The sequence below is a fragment of the Neodiprion lecontei genome, chromosome 3, assembly GCF_021901455.1.
Source record: "Neodiprion lecontei isolate iyNeoLeco1 chromosome 3, iyNeoLeco1.1, whole genome shotgun sequence".
NCBI classification, from domain to species: Eukaryota; Metazoa; Arthropoda; class Insecta; order Hymenoptera; family Diprionidae; genus Neodiprion; species Neodiprion lecontei.
In genome coordinates, this window is record NC_060262.1 from 22,126,779 (window position 1) to 22,144,200 (window position 17,422).

Below are 17,422 nucleotides of genomic sequence, written 5' to 3' on the forward strand. Positions count from 1 at the left end.
TCGTATATATGACGTTATGCCAGCGCGCCAGCCGTACGCGTTACACGAGCAAAGACTATGCAGCTTGTAGATAGCTGCGAGTGGTGAAATGAAACTATATACAACCATTGAGTACGTGAGGTAGAGTTTATTATTATCCAGAAAAGAGAAAATCGTTTGACCAGAGTTCACTTAGCATATGTCGTATAAATATTAGATGTGTAATTAATTTCATAGGATGGAATAATGCTAAGGAATGCAACGTTGTGTACTGACATACGCCAGCCGGTAAAACGTAACCTGGGAGTTCTGCCATTATACATTGATGCCTTATACCTACTACGCCACTTCCGCCAACTCGCTGGTGATCAAAATGGACGCCTTTGTGTCTATTTTCTTGGTATTCATACCCCGTAAATAAAATAATCCTTAGAACTAATTACCCCCGCATTCTAAATAAGTACAAGGTGTCTCGTGAAATGAGAGTGACAAGTGCATGGTGTTGATTGCCGTCTGTTTTGTTACGATATGACTTGAGGCCTAAGAGAATCATGTAGGCCACAGCCGCGGATGACAATTGAGTGGATATTTCGCTACGAGAAAAAGTCTTTTCGTTCAACTAACCGAGACACCGATGGACGTGAAAGATCGGCAACCTGTAATATCATCACGCCGTATTATTTTCGACTAAAGAAAATACACCAGCATCCCGCCAAAACAGTATTGGCCACCGCGCATTCCAGCGTATAAATAATCAGCGGTATTGCTTGGTAAGAGAAATATCATGCATTTGATAATCAAACCTAGCTACGCATACCGAACTTGACTTTTCATAACTTTCAAAACTAGTATTGTTTTCATTCAAGAATCGAATAACACCCTTACCTCACCCCCCTCAATATGTCAGGCTAACTTTGGCGCGATTATATTTCGTTAATTTTTAAACAATATTACAAATAGCACAAATTGATGCGAATACCATAGCACCTTTAATCATTTTTAACCACGTTTGTTATGCAATGTTATCATCTATTGCTCCGAACTCGTTACCACGATAAGTTGATGACTTTTCTTGATTTAATGCTCATATTTGCATGCGATGATACCATCGTCTACAGTTATTGTTTATTTATTTCACAGTTCACTCATTTAGCTTACCGAAATTAGTTCTTAGTTTTATTTATTTTGCATGCTTCTTTTTTCAATTATGTAGCCCTTTTTTTTGCACATTTCAGATTTTTACATTATTTCAAGATCACAACCTCGGAGCCTCCCTGAAAATTTGCGACAACGGTAAAATGATACATTAATGATTTATCTATTACTTGACAATGAACATCAACTTGTACGTTAGTTAATAATTATCCATGTTGTTCAGTAAAAAATGTAAATTTAATTTACATTCAATTGTTGCAGGTAGTAACGGGCCGTACTTCAAACATGAATCGACTGTTGCAGGACCCTAGAGCGTCATCTAAATTTGGCTGACTTCTTAGTGACAGCAACAATGGGAACTTAGAGAGACTTTGTTGGGTTCCCAAGCTTGGTAGAAAGTTTGAAGACTCGAAGATATTATTGATTGATAGTGCGCTTGTATGTAGTGCTCCGTCGAAAGTTGGTATTCCGCTGCTGCATCTACAATATCGAAACGTCAGAGACGCGGATATAGCAGAGCTGAGAATCGTTTAGTTTTAACGCAATCCATCTCTGAGGTGAGCTATTCAGAGAATTTGGAATAATTGATATTGGGGTGGAAGCAAAAACGAACAAAAAATACCAGAGAAAAATAAATTTATCGTTAGGGCTGTAATGCCAGAACAAATCCTAGCCAAAATGAATGGGGTTATACCGAGCGTACCGATAACTACCCTTGCGGGCATAGCAAGTCTGACTGACTTGTTACCAGAGATGCCTTTGCCAACGCCGCTTCCGCAGACTCTGACAAATAAATCGCTTTTGTTTCATCCACGTGTGGCGCAGGAGGCGCAGATACTTCTTAGTGCAAGGGATGAGAACTTAGTGCCTCAGTTAATTCTCTCTCTCTCGCAGACATCCTCAGACCACATTGAGCTCAAGGACCACTACGCCAACACCGAGCAGCTCGTAGATCCCCAGCAAAATACACCGGAATTGCTGAAAGCGATACTTCAGATAAATCCCCACGTGTTTAAAGGGCCACAGTACAACTCTCCGCGGAACTGGACAACCCAAAATACTTCGCTGATGCACCCCAATCAGTCACCAGCCAGTTACGGACAGTTTTCACCATCTTATTCGAGCCCGTCAGGATCACGCCACACTCCTCAGGGCAGTCCTGCTCATCCGGCTGCTGCGCGCATCGTTTTACCACCACCAGGAGCGGTGGCCCAGCCACAGCATCCTCGGATGAGTATCGCGCCTCAGAACCACGCCGAACTTTCGCAAATGTCACCATTTGCTGTTCCTTCGCCTTCTCCAAGAGCCACAGTCATCACAGAACAAACCAGAGCATCGACGACGCCGCAACATATGCAGGAAGATGTGAACTGTGTGAATCCAATTTCCCAGATGAACCCGCAACAAAATATTTACTCCCCGGCTCATCTCAGCTCACCTAATAGCGCAATTACGTCTCTGGGCAACATCACACCTCAGCATCACGTCGGCGGTCTCACGCCTCAGCACAATATACACCATACTTCACCAATGCACGCTGGAATTCCTACACATCATCATAGTATGAACGTACAACAAAGTATTTACGATCCTGTACTGAATCAGCAGCTACCTCACCCCTTAGAATCCCACCAACTTGATAATGTCAATAACAGCGTTCAGGATAATCAACAGTTTATTCTGGATCCGGTCACTGGCTTTCCAGACGTTCAACTACCTATATCGCATGATTTGGACGAGAGGCGGAATCCTGCACAAATGCCGATCCGGGATGTCATTCATAATTTGCAGCAAATTCCGGTTCACCCTAATCCTAACCTGTTAGTAAACGAAGCAAACGAAACTTACGGCTCACCACATAGAATGACGAATCCTTCGAGCATTCAAAATAATAATCTCGCCAAGAGCGAAGTGAGCCAAGCAACGCTGCCACTGGCAGTTACGCCAGTGGAAAAAATGAAAGAGCCTATTGTTATGTTGAAAAGATTGTCACTGGCCGATCAAGCTCTGATGCAAAAGAGCCTCAGCGCTTTTGCAGAGAAATCTCCGAACCTTGCAGCAAAAATGGGCATTATGGGAGGCAACAATGAGGTGAAGAGTGATTCGGAGAGCGAAGAGGAAATAGGCAGGAATAACAAGCACTTCAAGGCACGAGCCAGGGAGAGACAGGTCCAGAAAGAAAAAGAAAGAGCAGAGCGAAAGAAAGGAGAGGACAAGACCCAAAGAAGACGCAGGAGGATAGTAGATGATGATGACGATTATAGAGAGGACGAAGAACCAAATTCGCCGACGAAACCTAAGATCAGGAAAGTAGAAAGAAAACTAGTTCCAGTACTGCATAAACTCAGCGTTGAGGAGCTTATGGACACTAACACGTATCAGAGATTCAACAGAACTATAGACGCGATATTTGAAAACACTGAAGACGCTGCAGCAACAGCTGATCTTGACGATGACGGTGACGTAGCTCCTGAAATGCTCATATCTAAATATCAGCTTCACGACTTATGCAGCGAAGCTGCCAAGCTCAAAGGTCTTGGGGCTATGGAATCTATCCCACCTGACCGCTTGGTCAGACTTCTCAACATATTGGAGAAGAACATACGTGACGGCGCTAGAGTCTCGCCACTTGCTGATCCAGATGATGACATAGATGAAAGCCGCCTCTGGATGGAACTCGCCATGGAGAGGGTGCAGCGTGCAGTTGATGCATCACTTACCGCTCTCTACATCATGACGTCACAAAATATGTCTAAGCATGTTTACCTTGAGGACGTTATAGACAGAATTGTGCTGTTTATGAAATTTCAGCTACAGAACACGATTTACCCTTCGTTTGACCCTGTTTACAGAATAGACTCTAAAAACAAGACAGAAAATTTTAATGCCAGTGGTAGAAAAAAACGAGCCCATACTAAAGAAGTAAGGGAGAAAAGTATCCTTGGAGTTTATAATAAAATGCACGTGCTTGTTGGTCTGCTCGCCGAACTCCTCAGTATCCAGGTCTTGACCGACACAAGTGTGCTACATGCCTCTACCCTGGGTGTTGCTCCTTTCTTTGTCGAATCTGTGAGTGAGCTGCAGCTGAGTGCGCTGAAACTTGTAACAGTTATTTTTACAAAGTATGAGAAACACAGGCGATTGCTACTCGACGATATTTTGGCCTCAATAGCACGGCTGCCAAGCAGTAAAAGGAGTCTTAGGACTTACCGACTGAACTCTGAAGATTATATACAAATGCTTACTGCTTTGGTTCTTCAGCTAATTCAATGTGTCGTAGTTCTACCGGAGAGCTTAATGCCACGTGATAAACAGGCGAGGGATGACGATGAGAAGAGTGAAGAAAAAGAGAAGAAATCCCACCAGGTTGACATCGACGTTCTTATACTCAACAAGTACGAAACTGCGACAAGAACAGCTGGAAATTTTTTGAATGTTTTCCTAAACAAATGTGGAAGCAAAGGCGAGGAAATCGACTACAGACCGTTGTTTGAAAACTTTGTACAGGATCTGTTGGCGACTGTTAACAAACCTGAATGGCCTGCCGCTGAACTGCTCCTCAGTCTTCTGGGGAATTTGCTTGTCAGCCATTTTTCCAACAAAGGATCTGACATGTCGCTCAGGATAGCGTCCATTGAATATCTTGGTGTTGTGGCTGCCAGACTGCGCAGGGATGCAGTAAACTCGCACTGTAAACTGTCGACGATCGATCAGATAGTAAAAGACATAAAGACTGAACAGCAGAAAGACACTGACTATGAGGTGACAAAAGATAAGGACATTGTTGGGATCAGTGAGGATGAAGAAAGAACGATATTTCTGCAGAGAGTGCTAATCGATTATCTCGCAGTAAATGGAACGAACGACGCTGCTCTGGGATATGCGAGGCACTTTTACCTAGCACAATGGTACAGAGATACCGTAGTTGAAAAATCTCGCGTTGGCCAGACAAAAAATACGCCAACAAAAAAGATGCAGAAGAAAAAGTCAATAAAGAAAAATAGACATCTCAGCAGCGATGAGGAAAGTGAATCAGATGAGAATGAGTGTGACGCAGATGAGAATGACAACAATGAACAGAAAAACTCAGAGTCATATCGGCTCATTGAACTAAAAAAGAAATTAATTATAAATAAGATAAGACCTTACAGTCATTCCACCGCTAAAAGTGATATACTACAAACTTACATCGACTATAAGTCTGCGGAATTGATATCACAGTACCTTGCATCGAAGCGGCCCTTCTCACAAAGCTTCGATCGCTATCTCAAGCAGATACTTCACGTTCTGACTGAATCTTCAATCGCTATTCGCACCAAGGCAATGAAATGCCTTACAATGATTGTCGAGGCTGATTCGAGTGTATTGGCCAGAGTTGACATGCAGCTTGGTGTAAAACACTCGTTTTTCGACCTGTCCACGTCTGTTCGCGAAGCAGCTGTCGATCTCGTTGGTAAATTTGTCCTAAGTAGGCCAGAGCTGATTGACAAATACTACGATATGCTCTCCACGCGAATTCTTGACACTGGGGTCAGCGTGCGAAAGCGTGTCATCAAGATACTCAAGGATATATGTATGGAGTGCCCAAATTTCCCCAAAATACCGGAAATATGCGTCAAGATGATAAGAAGGGTTAACGACGAAGAGGGAATAAGAAAACTGGTCATGGAAGTGTTTCAGAACATGTGGTTCACTCCTGTCAAGGAACGACCTGTTGTAGATTCCGAGGCACTGCTTAGAAAGGTGATGAACATCACAGATGTCGTTACTGCTAGCAAGGACATGGGACTTGAGTGGTTCGAGCAGCTCCTGGTGAGCTTGTTCAAGCCTAAAGAGGACAAAGAGGACAGCACAAAGACAATGACTGAGCCGCCTAAGGCGTTGCTCACAGCCTGCAAGCAGATCGTTGATTGTCTTATCGAGAATGTATTAAGACTTGAAGAAACGGGCCTTGACGATGCTGAGAAAGTTGAGAAGAAGGGCTCATCGCAAAGGCTAGTAGCCTGTTTAACTACGCTATATTTGTTTGCAAAAATAAGACCGCAGCTCCTCGTCAACCATGCGATAACGTTACAGCCCTATCTCAGTCTAAAATGCCAGACCCAGGGTGACTATCAGATAATAAGCAGTGTCGCTCACACGTTAGAGCTTGTCGTTCCGCTGATGGAACACCCCAGCGAAACCTTTCTGGCTCAGCTCGAAGAGGATTCTGTCAAACTGATTCTACTCCATGATAAGTCTGTCGTTGCAAGTTGCCTTTCCTGTCTGGGATCTATAGTAAACAATGTAACAAGGAATTTCAAGCTGATACGCGATTGCTTTAAGAAATATTATGGACATTTGACCGACTACAAGTCGTTGTATGAGAAAAATCGTACCAATCCGATTCTGCAGAAGAATAGACCGTTTTTCAGACGCGCTTTGTTCACTGTCGGACTTTTGCTCAGGCATTTCAACTTCACTGATAAGGAAGTAACCGAGGGCCTACCAGAGAATATAAAGGACCAAGTTTTTGAGACGCTGAGCTACTTTGTGCATCAGGATAACGACGACATACGATTTTTCACACTTTCGGCTATTGGCTCATTGTGCATCAGGCACTACGAATTCATGATGACACCCGAGCTCAAAGAACTTTATCACCATTTACTCACTTCCGAAAATGCGCCCATCAACATGCGGTCACAGGTCCTCAACAACATTGAAGTATATCTGCAAGAGGAAGAAAAGCGAATGATAAAACAGGATCAGGAATGGGCTAAGCTGTCCAAGCAAGAGAACCTCAAGGAAATGGGCGACGTTTCATCGGGTATGGCTAGTACGGTAATCCAGTTGTACCTAAAAGAGATACTGGAGTCGTTCCTTCATATAAATGTATCTGTGAGGCACGCTGCTCTCAAGGTAATCCAGCTGATATTGGCTCAGGGTCTCGTACATCCTGTGCAAATAGTTCCGTACCTGATTTGCATGAGTACAGATTGTGAAAAGATGGTGAGTCATAGTGCCGACAAACAACTGCAAGACATCGAGAAGAAATATCCAGGCTTCATACACATGAAGTCACAGTTTGGAATCAGGCTGAGCTACCGGCTTCAGAAGATACTGCAAAACGACGATACCGTTAGAGGGATGAGAATAAAGGAGGGGGAATTTCCATCTGCTCTCAACGGTTTTCTGTACACCATACTTAGGAATACCAAGCAGCAACGGAGGGCGATTGTTCTCTCTTTCCTTAAACAGTTTGACGAAAGTGCTAAGACAAGTTTGTCACAAATGCTTTATCTGGCAGACAATTTGTCTTACTTCACTTACCAGGTTCAGGATGAGCCATTGTTTATCATCCATAATATCGACATCATCATTTCAATGTCTGGCACAAATCTCTTACAGTCTTTCAAGGAGGCCCTGTTGCCTAAGGAGATTCATCCCCAGCAATCGCAGGTGCAACAACAGCAGCAACAGCAGGAGCATCCCTCGCTTATGAAATTTGGGCCTGATGGAGAACCACTGGCAATTCCAGTTTTACCGAATATTGAGGATGAAGAGGATGACGAAGAAGACGAGGAAACGATAATGGCAAGGTTACCGGAAGACACGACATTACTCAGGGAGTATATAACGGCTAGTCAAGGTTTTTTATTGCTGCTTACTCTGAGACAGCATCTCAAAGATCTTTACGGATTCACGGATGCTAAAATTGGACAGTATTCACCTTCAGAATCTGCGAAGGTCTACGAGAAGGCTGTTAGTAGAAAAAATAATCTCCACTTCCGGCCTAAAGCAACGCTACAGAAACTGAAAGATGGTACAAATAATGATGAGCTGGACGAAACTGGTAAAAAGAAGTTGATAAAAGAATACCTCGACTTCAAGCAATTGATGCTCAAATTTGATCCTGAGGAACCCGATGAGGAGGGGGGAAACCCTGAAGCTTTACAAAAAGCCAATCAAATTGATCCAACTGCTGCTAGCGGTAGATTACCAACTGTTGCAGATATTCACGCCACACCCACTCACTCTATGAACAGACAGCTAAATGAGAATCAGATTAACATGAGTAACCCTGCGGTTCAAGTTAACTCTGTTAATTCAATCCCCGCAGCTCCACAGGCTGCGGCAACCACCCCACGTGTACCTAAACTAACCATACACCCCCACAGCGAAAACAAGGACCACAGAAAACAGCATCGTACCCATAAAACGGAAAAGGTTAAAAAGCACAAGAAGAAAAAAAGGAGAAGAATTTCAGACAGTAGCGAAAGTGCTGAGGACTATAGTGACCCTGATTTTCTAGTGTGAAAAACGAGTGTAAATAACTAAATTATCTATATATATATATATATATATATAAATTATATATATAAATTATATATATATATACACACACTAAACAATCATTCTTCTCATTTAATGAAAAACGTTGACATGCCAGATGCGTGTTTTGTGGGATTTTTTTCTTTTCTTTGTCTTATTTTTTATTATTACTATTATTATCCCCGACGCTCATTTTCGAAGGCGTTTTTCATGCCAGATGTTTTTTTTCTCAATTTTATTTTTTAATCTTGCTTTTTTCGTATTTAGTGTGCAATAGGACACAAGAGTGCGGCGACGTGCTAAATATGTGACACGGAAAAAGTTTGACCCAGTGAAAAATGGATGCGGATAAAAAGAAAGAAATAAAAAATTATCATAATACAATGAGACTATTTTCGAAAAAAAAAAAAAAATAATTAAAAAATGATAACGTAATCATCTATTCTTTCTAATGGTCAAGTTACAGACGCAAAGGATTTATCGTACTAATGAATCGTTTGTACCTACACTGTGTAATGTGAGAAAGGAAGAAACAAAAATTCCACACAAATTTCAGGGGGAATAGCTTTGCTCGGATGCTATTTTATTTTAGTACACTTTTCTTTTTCGAAACCTTTTTCACGCAATCATTCTTAATAAGCTCTTTTCTTTTTATATTTTTTTTTCCTTAGATATACAACATTGCTATTTATTATCTCGATCTCATCCGCTGATTGGCTTTGGTAGGAGAAATATTTTTTATCCGATGCATTGAGATTTTTTTTCTTTCCTCGTCAAAACCATCTCGACGGAATATTCCGAGCCAAGTTTTTCTCCGAGATCCAAAGTACAATAGTCTCGTTACTAGATTCATTTCGATAAGATTTTTATGTAAATAATAATAATAATAACAATAACAGTAATAATAATAGTAATAATAACAACAATAATAATAGTAATAAATATGAAAATTACCGAATAAAATGATGAAAACGAAAAAAAGGGACATTGTAATATTCTTATTGGTTTTCTTTGAAAGAACTAACCTGAATGTGGGGATATAAATATTGAACTGAAAGCTTGTTTCATGAATCGAAAAAAGAAACATGCCCACCACATAATCCATGCTGTCTCTGTCTCTTTCTGATTTAAAAATCGTAATTGCGAACTGAACTGTGCGATGAGAGACTATGGGGTAAAACTATTCTCGTGTATAATAGGCAAATCTCATTTCTTAAAGAAAGAGTGTATGTAGTAAATGCATTATCTATACATATAATACAACAAATAAAGAGTTATTTGTAATATGTGTACATAAAACTTCGCGTATATAGGGTTATTTTATTTGATTTTCGTGCCAAATTATGCGGCGGTGGTAGCAGCTTTGCGAAAAGTATTTGAAATCTTGATGGATTTAAACAATCCATTCCGGTGTCAAATATTTGACGACCTCTAACAGTCGTAATAATTATTAAAATCACCGCAGCACAGTTTGTCAAACGAATGCTATTTGATTCGTTTCAATGTTTTCTCAGTATAATAAGTTTTGTACGTGTGTAGATTAACGTTAAATATATTATATGCGATAGATTTGCGATTCTCCGAAAATGAAAACCATGAATTAATAATTAAACGAGAAATTAAATCAAGTCGATTTTTATAATCAGTAAAAGATCTTCAAAAGCCAATTATTTTGTCAAATTTATTCTTCTGTCTCTTTATTTTTTTTTCCTTTTGAACGCCAAACTGTTTACCAGTAATTTCATACGTATATAAAACTCGGGAAGGGGGAGGAATCCCAAATATTTTTCTTTCGACTTCGACAAACATTTTTTTTTACACGAAAATAAGGGACTTATTACCATTGAAATGCAAGAGAAAGCGCAGAAGTCAGAACTTTTATTTTTTATTCACTTGATTTATATTACATATATTTATATTTTTTTAAAATCGCAAACAATCTGCTACCATTCTGCAAACATTTTCAGAGCGTGTACATAGATAAAACGACTTGCGCACTAGAGAAAAAGAAAAGAAACGAAAGAGGAAAAAACACGATAGAAAAAGATAAAAAAAAAAAAAAAATTGGCTCGAGAAAAGTTGCGCAGAAAAAAAGACTTGAGGAAGAACGGTTCGCTTCGTTTTATACATATTATATATATATACATATATATATATACAATTTGTTTTAATAAGGTTATCTAAAAGGTACTTCTAAAAAAATCTATTATATACACGTATATGCTAAAATGCATACTTGTATATACATAGTTCTACCGATAAGAATCTAACTCGTAAGTATTTGAATGAGCTGTTTTCGCATTACGTTGTACAGAATGTTGCTGCCCAGACTAGAGCGATTGTGTCCAATATAACATTATGACGACACTCTTGTATTATAACATTATCACATAGCACCTATGTTTTTGTATTTGGTAATCATAATTAAAAAGAAAAAATATGAATAAAATAAACAAAAGGTAAATAGAAAGTATGTTATATATTTGAGTAAAGTCGAAACGGCGTTAATATGTTACCCGCAACAATTCACCTGCTACGTGATTTTCATTAGCGTTTCTTTCCTTTTATCGCATACTTTACTGTTGTTATTATTGTTATTGTTGTTGTTGTTGTTGTTATTATCATCTTCATCGTCATCATCATCATCATTATCATTATTATTATTATTATTATTATTATTGTTGTATACGTTATATCCACACGATATAGGTACATAGTTATTAAATCTTATGGAACCCAGTATAACCCTAAAACTGTTTTGGATAAGAATCGACGCGCACTTACTCATAACTTATTATGTAAATCGTATGAAAGAAAAAAAGGTTCCGTTCGTATGAGAGAAAATAAACACATATGTGAACATATTATACAAATACGAGAATTTTTATACTGAAGACATGAAATTTTCATATGTGGTTATTGCAATATACATATACGTTATCTCAGATCGTATCACATTTACTATAAGTCTTCGGTACCATTTTCATCGCGGAGGAGCTCTGAAAAGAAGGATAAAATTGAAGTCAGAACGGGAAAAAAAATAAATAAATAAATAATAAACAAAATTCACTAGTCATTCGTTCCTACTGACAATTTTTGGATATCTTTGATGTAATTGACTTTGCCAAAGGATTCGTCCGCCTTCTGTTCCAATTTGCATCTCTGCTCCCAGGCTTTCGTTGGTAAAAATAAGGTCGTGACCGAGGAGACGTTCGACTTTAGGGGCCTTGAATCAGGAGCTACAGAGTTAGCGGAACTTTGTCGCCAAGTCTTCAGAGAGCTAAGCCTTTTTCGAATGAATTTTTCATCCTGTTCTCTGAATTACGAAATTGCGCGAATTATAAGCGGGTAGGCGAATCTATTATAGGTAACCGTAGTATCGACTGTTTCCCACTAAAGTGAAATGAAGAAGTGGCAAAAATATATACCTGAAGGACTTCAACAATTTCAGTGATTCCGACCTCACGTGCGTACGAATCTCCTTTCTCTGTAAGTTCGGATCTGACCTCGATTTTCTCGCTGTCTCCCGGTCATCGAACTCTTTAAGTTTAGTCTTAGCTTCGTTTCGCAGCGCCTGCCGTCGCCTTCTCTCCTTATCAGCCTTTTCAATCTCTAGACGTTTCTTCTGCTCATCGTTCACCGCAGCCTTCCTCGCTCTTTCTGCCCTCCATGCCTCGATTTTCTGCTTCTTTTCTGCAACACTCGCTTTTGTGTCAGCGCTCCTGCATCGAGGAATAGATTCTTTTCCACCCGCAGGGGCACAACCATGAGAAAAAGAGGAAGATTCGTTCCCTTCCGTTTCCCCGTTGGCTTTCGGTTTGAGGTCCTGTCGCCTTGACCGCCACTCGGCGATGTCCTTCTTCCGTTTCAGTCGCAATTCCGTATACAGCTTGTACCACGCTTCGTGGTTTATCACTTGCTCGTTTGTGAGATGAACTCGTCGCGCGCGCATTTCGGTCACGAGGTTCGGAACCGAATCGCACTTCCTCCTTACCTTGAGAAACTCGGAATGATCATCTTCGGACCATCCTTGCGTGTGACCGGTGCGAGCAACGAGCTCAATGAACTTATCGTTTACCCCGGTACGAGTCGGGCACTTCCGTTCTCCGGTTCGTTTCGGAGCTCTGTTTGTGTTTCCGGTGGAAAGTATTCTGTCGAATGCTCGTTGATCGGAATCTAGCGCCGATTCTTCTTCGCCGAGTTTGGCGAGACTTTTTTCCACATCCTTCAAGACCTCGATCTGGTTTGACAGTCTCATTAGCCGCAAACGAAAGTCGCTTATATCTAAAATTACAGGTGAAACGGTATATTTAATAGTCTGGGTTCGTTTTGGGTAGAGCAATTGTACTTCAAACACTCGCCTAGATTTCGAATCGCCGAAGGATCAGTTTGCTGAAGCATCAATTTCACCGATTTTAACTCATTCAGAATACCGAGGGTCGTCCACTCCAATTTCTGCAAGCTTGGCTGCCTGGAACAACGTGCGAAAACGAATGTTTGACGAGCAAATTGGAGAAGGTAAATATTTGATATGCGCACTCTTACCTTTCATCGAGCGTTTTTATCCGGTACTCGGTTATTTCATGAATCATATCGGTGTCAATTTTCATACGCTTTATCGTTGACGCAAGATCCTTTTCCAAAAAATCCTCTTGTAGTTTCAACCTTCTATATTCCCTCGAGGATTCAATTTTTTTGGTCAAAACAGGAACTCTCTTTCCAATATTCGAGTCACCCCTGACTTGCGTCGGGTTCTTGTCACGCCTTTCTGGACTCAGGGTGCAGTTCTTATCCATACTTGCAGTGTTCAGAGTTCAGAAACAGTCGCGGAACACAACGGTCATATTCTTCTATTGCCGAGCTTCTGCCAAGCCGGCAACGCAAATGAAAACAAACGTATCTCTATGACAACAAGTGGCAACAGGTGGAAAAATTCATTGCAAGGGCCAATCATCGTTCGATGGAACCTTCGATCGATATCTGCGCGCGTAATGTGCGCTCGACTTTAACAAAACGAAAAAAGTGTAGAGTAATCGGGGCAACTTCTTTATTTTTCTTTTTCAATTCATTATCGGCATCATCGGAGGATTGTACCGAGACATGGATATGCTCTGAGGACAAGTTACACGCTTTTAAATTCTCATTGCCCTCGCAATTTTCTTGGACAATGGGGTCGGCCACGTTGCGAGGCATAGTTTGCTCGGAGATTTCTTCCTTCGGGTGAGAGGTCGACTTCGGAAACGATTTTCCAGGCAGGATTGCCGCCGATTATCTCTTCGGCAACCGTCGATTCATTTTCCGGATTAGAAACAACAGCTACTGATTCAGGAAATTCCTCTAACCGCGCGAAGAGCCTCTTCAGATAGTCGAAGAGCTTTCGTTCTTGCGAAATTCGATAACGAAGCTTATCCTGCTCGCAGATGCTCTTCCGTAGCTTTTCAAGCTGCGGTTCAAGCTCGGAAAACTTTTTCTCCGCTTGGAGTCTGCGTGTTTTCACCTCGCCTAAAAGTTCTCGGTCGTTTATCAGCTCTCGAAGAAGGACCGCGTTACTGCCAATCGTTCTAGACAGTCGCGCCGAAACTTTCTTCAAATTCAAATTCTCGCGTTCTGTGTTCTTCGGTCTACGGAACCTCGGATGCGTGACCTTCCATCCAGGAATACGCCTCGTCGAGCTCTTTCAATATGTAAATGAGAGTGCAAATTGATTATATTTCGGTTGGTATGATTAAGCACGTAGGTTGAGTTGTTTCGTGTTAAATGTTATTATACAATGAGAGCAATAACCTTGATGAATAATCGGGTCCAGGACCGCTGGTTCTTCGTCAAATTTTTGTTCAGGGTACTGACGAAGTGAGATTTCTTCTTCAGAAGAAGATCCGTCATCCTTGTCGTTGGTTTCTTTCGATCGTCTTTATTCCCCTGAAAATTCATCTCTTTTGCAGTGATCAGCCTCTTTCTCATCGATGCCCGCTCACCGTTCTCCTTTCTCCTGCGCAAAATCTTTGACACATTGTGGATAATCGTCTCCGGGATATCGTTTTCCTTGAGATCGATAGATGTTACCACGCTGTTCGTCTCTAGGAGTCTAACGACAGTTTCACCTCCTCTCGAAGTCAGTCCGCAATGTCGGATGTTGAAAGTCTTCATCCAAAAATCTTCCTTTAGTTCGTCGACTAGCAGTCGAACGCCACAGTCGCCCAGTTTACGGTTGTGGTTCAGCACCAGGGTGTGAAGACCCTTTCCAATCATTTAACAGATCTAATGAACACAGGGCAATATTCGGAATTAGATTTTTTGTTATACCTGCACAGCTTGCGCGTCACTCCACGCGCTGTGAAGCAGGTTTGTTCTCCTCTTCTTCAAAAAAGTCGACAGCGACATCGAGCTACGGATGGTCAAGCGGCAAGACGACAGGTCTAGGATGCAAAGACTAACGCAGTCCACCAACACGTTCAGTACCAAGTCGCACCCTTTTCGTTAGAGTAACAAAATGACAAGATAATTACTGACGAGATTGTTCACATGCTTGGAGGTTACTGGACCCCGCCGTCCGAATGAAAAATTAGGAAGAAAGAAAGCATCGTTAAAAAAATGTCCAGCAGTGTTATTTGTGCCAATGATGATAAACACGAATAAAACAACATCCCTATTATGTGATAGATAATGAGTTAGAGCGAAATTCGAATAATATGAGCAGAGGTATCAACAATTTGAGAAAAGGTTTTATAATTAGAACTTTTAAGATCAATAAATTTTAGTATTTTCGGTCAGTTTCCAACGTTTTTGCTCTCCGTTTGCTAGCTGAATAGATCCACATAAAATATCCGAAAACGCTAATGAAATCTTTCTTAATAGTATAGTTATTATATATAATTCGCAATTGTAATTGTTGATGATTAGCTGTAGTATAGTACTCATAAAATACTCTATTTTTATCCATTCTGGAGATAGCTTTTATCAACATTGCTTTCAAATGATTGCTAGAGATCTCGATAACGAACAAAAAATGCCCGAGAAACTAAAATAAGATGTAGATCGGATCAAAAACACCACAGCTTGATCATTCTACGCATTCTAATTGTGCAGAACGTGTTCTCGAATTATTAAAATCATAGCTTATGTTATTCATACTGACTAGTATTAATTTCTATTACGTATTCGGAATGTTGTTTCATTTGTGTTATAATTAACCACCATAATTGGCACCATTAACACTTTTAGAGATTTTTGAAATAATTCTCCTACATTCCTAAATTTTTAATCAAATGGTTCCGCCCATTCATCCTCAACAAATTTATTTCCACTATCCAGTCAAAGCAAATGTATATCATCACAGGGTTTTATTACCAGTATCTCCGATGCGGCATCGGGGTAGTCGAAGGGCTGTAAGATTCTTTGCGCATTTCAAGCCTTCGCAGAGAGGGTCCAAATATTTGATGGGCAAAGGGATTCCGTCCAGTGTCAGCGAGGTAATCACCGGCGATTTCCCAATGCAGGATGAAATTGCATCGACAAAACAACGGAGGATGAAATTTGTGTAGAGCATCGGTTCTCTGCTGCGAAGCCGTCGTCTGTACAAATTGTTTAAGGGATGAATTAGCAGTGGTGTGGAAAGAAATGATCAACATTTTGCGACTGTGTGGTTCTGTAATTAATGACGAGTCCTTGATTACCGGAATTTTTCGATCCTTTCCGCGGTGTTTACTTGTTCTCTAATTTTTTTACGCCTGTGACGACTGTAAACGATTATTTCGAACAGGCTTTGATCATTCGCGATGGTACGTAACACCGGTGACCAGTCTTCGAAATTTATCCGGTCTGCACATAAACGCAGTCGGCCTTTGCGGAGGTGCGATTTTATCGCTGGTAGCGGCTGAACGTGATCCTCTTTGCACATCAGCTGAACGTGAAAAATATCAATCGTATGAAACGCGGACAAATTGTTTGGGTTAGGTTAACCCCCACGATGAAGGGAACGGCAGTAATTTTGAATAAAGATGATTAAGACATCAAACGGCTTACTTCGTACGTTCGGTTGAAAGACGGGTAGGAAATTGACTTGCTCATTTGATGATTCTTGATTTATTAAAAAATAAATAGAACTAATTTGAGAATGAAAAGCAAAAAAAAAAAATCCTGTATAAATCACACGTTTCCTTGAGTAGAAAATGATAATCTGAGAGTACCGAGAAATAGCTGAAAATGTTGATAATCTCATCTACAGCTTGAACACAGCGCATCGTTTCACACGTCAATTGCAGATGACTGTTTCCCGTCCCAATTTGTTTCATTTTATGGTCTTTCTCGTCTTTCTTTAAATGTACTTACACATATTTTTTATTCATTTTATCTTTAACATTGTTACCGTTTTTCTGTCCAATCCCGAGTGATAGTCGTTATATATTTTTCATGCATAATGGAGCAGGAAGAGGAAAAGGCCAGCTTGAATTACGACTGCAACTATAACCTGTTCCTAGCTAAAAGACTAATAGCTGACATGAGGCATATGCAAGGTAAGAAAGGCTAACTTCTCACAGAGACTTCGTTAAAATCTTTTTCTTGACCGTTTTAATATCCAAGATCGTCGCCGCGTTATGAAGTGGCTCCGTTATCTTATGTCTGCGAATAAATCGATCCAAGAAATGCAGCTGAGGAATGACTTCATGTATTATCTGGTTCTCCATCTTCAAGAAGGCGTCCTCAGGCCCCCCTTCGACGAGGAACCGCCAGCCTCAAGTAGCATCGTTGACATCGCTGGTCTGATTGTCAGTAGTAATGTTACACAATTGATCGTTCATTCGTGTTGCATAGTTACGAATCAATGAACACCGAATCTCGCTGAACCTGCAAAGAACAAAAAATCGGTATAAAGTGTGGTCTTTTTTAATCGCCTCAGGCGAATATCTCGAAAAGTGGAAGAGATACGAAAATAAGTTTTGTACAAAACCTGAAGGGTTTTGAACTAGGAAGGTAA

The 17,422-nt window shown here is 40.6% G+C and overlaps 3 protein-coding genes across 15 annotated transcripts in view; 1 reads left to right on the forward strand and 2 right to left on the reverse strand.

Annotated features, from left to right (window-relative positions):
- On the forward strand, positions 1–16,951 carry LOC107219921 (nipped-B-like protein). 5 transcript variants are annotated; one of them, XR_006903263.1, is made up of 4 exons: positions 1–749; positions 1,215–1,272; positions 1,396–1,691; positions 16,874–16,951. XR_006903263.1 is itself a non-coding variant. In XM_015658279.2 (4 exons), exon 3 carries the CDS (start codon positions 1,789–1,791, stop codon positions 8,431–8,433), a length of 6,645 nt encoding a protein of 2,214 aa, XP_015513765.1. In that variant the 5' UTR covers positions 95–749; positions 1,215–1,272; positions 1,396–1,788; the 3' UTR covers positions 8,434–8,477; positions 8,520–11,257. The 5 variants fall into 5 exon arrangements, 4 of the variants coding, with proteins under 4 accessions (XP_015513765.1, XP_046589768.1, XP_046589769.1 ...); XM_015658279.2 differs by lacking the exon at positions 16,874–16,951 and adding an exon at positions 8,520–11,257 and having other exon boundaries at positions 95–749; positions 1,396–8,477; XM_046733814.1 differs by lacking the exon at positions 16,874–16,951 and adding an exon at positions 2,029–11,257 and having other exon boundaries at positions 96–749.
- On the reverse strand, positions 9,197–13,244 carry LOC107219909 (coiled-coil domain-containing protein 112-like). Of its 2 annotated transcripts, XM_046733834.1 has the most exons (5): positions 12,994–13,244; positions 12,810–12,919; positions 11,877–12,732; positions 11,540–11,764; positions 9,197–11,447 (listed from the first exon to the last, which is right to left on the reverse strand). In XM_046733834.1, the coding sequence occupies exons 1-5, from the start codon at positions 13,242–13,244 to the stop codon at positions 11,432–11,434; spliced, it is 1,458 nt and encodes a 485-aa protein (XP_046589790.1). In that variant the 3' UTR covers positions 9,197–11,431. The 2 variants fall into 2 exon arrangements, with proteins under 2 accessions (XP_046589790.1, XP_015513754.2); XM_015658268.2 differs by having other exon boundaries at positions 9,197–11,764.
- LOC124293331 (protein Cep78 homolog) overlaps positions 13,580–17,422 on the reverse strand; it is a 26,104-nt gene continuing 22,261 nt past the window's right edge. For 2 of the 8 annotated variants that reach the window (XM_046733830.1, XM_046733831.1), the window contains exons 2-6: positions 16,984–17,292; positions 15,796–16,019; positions 14,752–14,918; positions 14,233–14,685; positions 13,580–14,122 (exon numbers count right to left, since the gene is read on the reverse strand). In XM_046733830.1, coding sequence (XP_046589786.1) covers positions 13,589–14,122; positions 14,233–14,685; positions 14,752–14,918; positions 15,796–16,019; positions 16,984–17,132 — 1,527 coding nt within the window. In that variant the 5' untranslated portion in view covers positions 17,133–17,292 and the 3' untranslated portion in view covers positions 13,580–13,588. Of the gene's footprint in view, positions 14,123–14,232; positions 14,686–14,751; positions 14,919–15,795; positions 16,020–16,121; positions 16,349–16,470; positions 16,525–16,634; positions 17,293–17,422 lie in introns of those variants that run through there. The other 6 variants (XM_046733829.1, XM_046733827.1, XM_046733825.1 and 3 more) reach the window with 6 other exon arrangements.

Coding starts and splice junctions, on each gene's coding strand:
- LOC107219909 (XM_015658268.2), bottom strand. CDS start 13,244: ATGGATAAGAACTGCACCCTGAGTCCAGAAAGGCGTGACAAGAACCCG. Junction 12,733..12,809: donor TTCGGCGATTCGAAATCTAG/GCGAGTGTTTGA, acceptor CTGTAATTTTAG/ATATAAGCGACTTTCGTTTG. Junction 11,765..11,876: donor AAATTGTTGAAGTCCTTCAG/GTATATATTTTT, acceptor TTCGTAATTCAG/AGAACAGGATGAAAAATTCA.
- LOC107219921 (XM_046733812.1), top strand. CDS start 1,789: ATGCCAGAACAAATCCTAGCCAAAATGAATGGGGTTATACCGAGCGTA.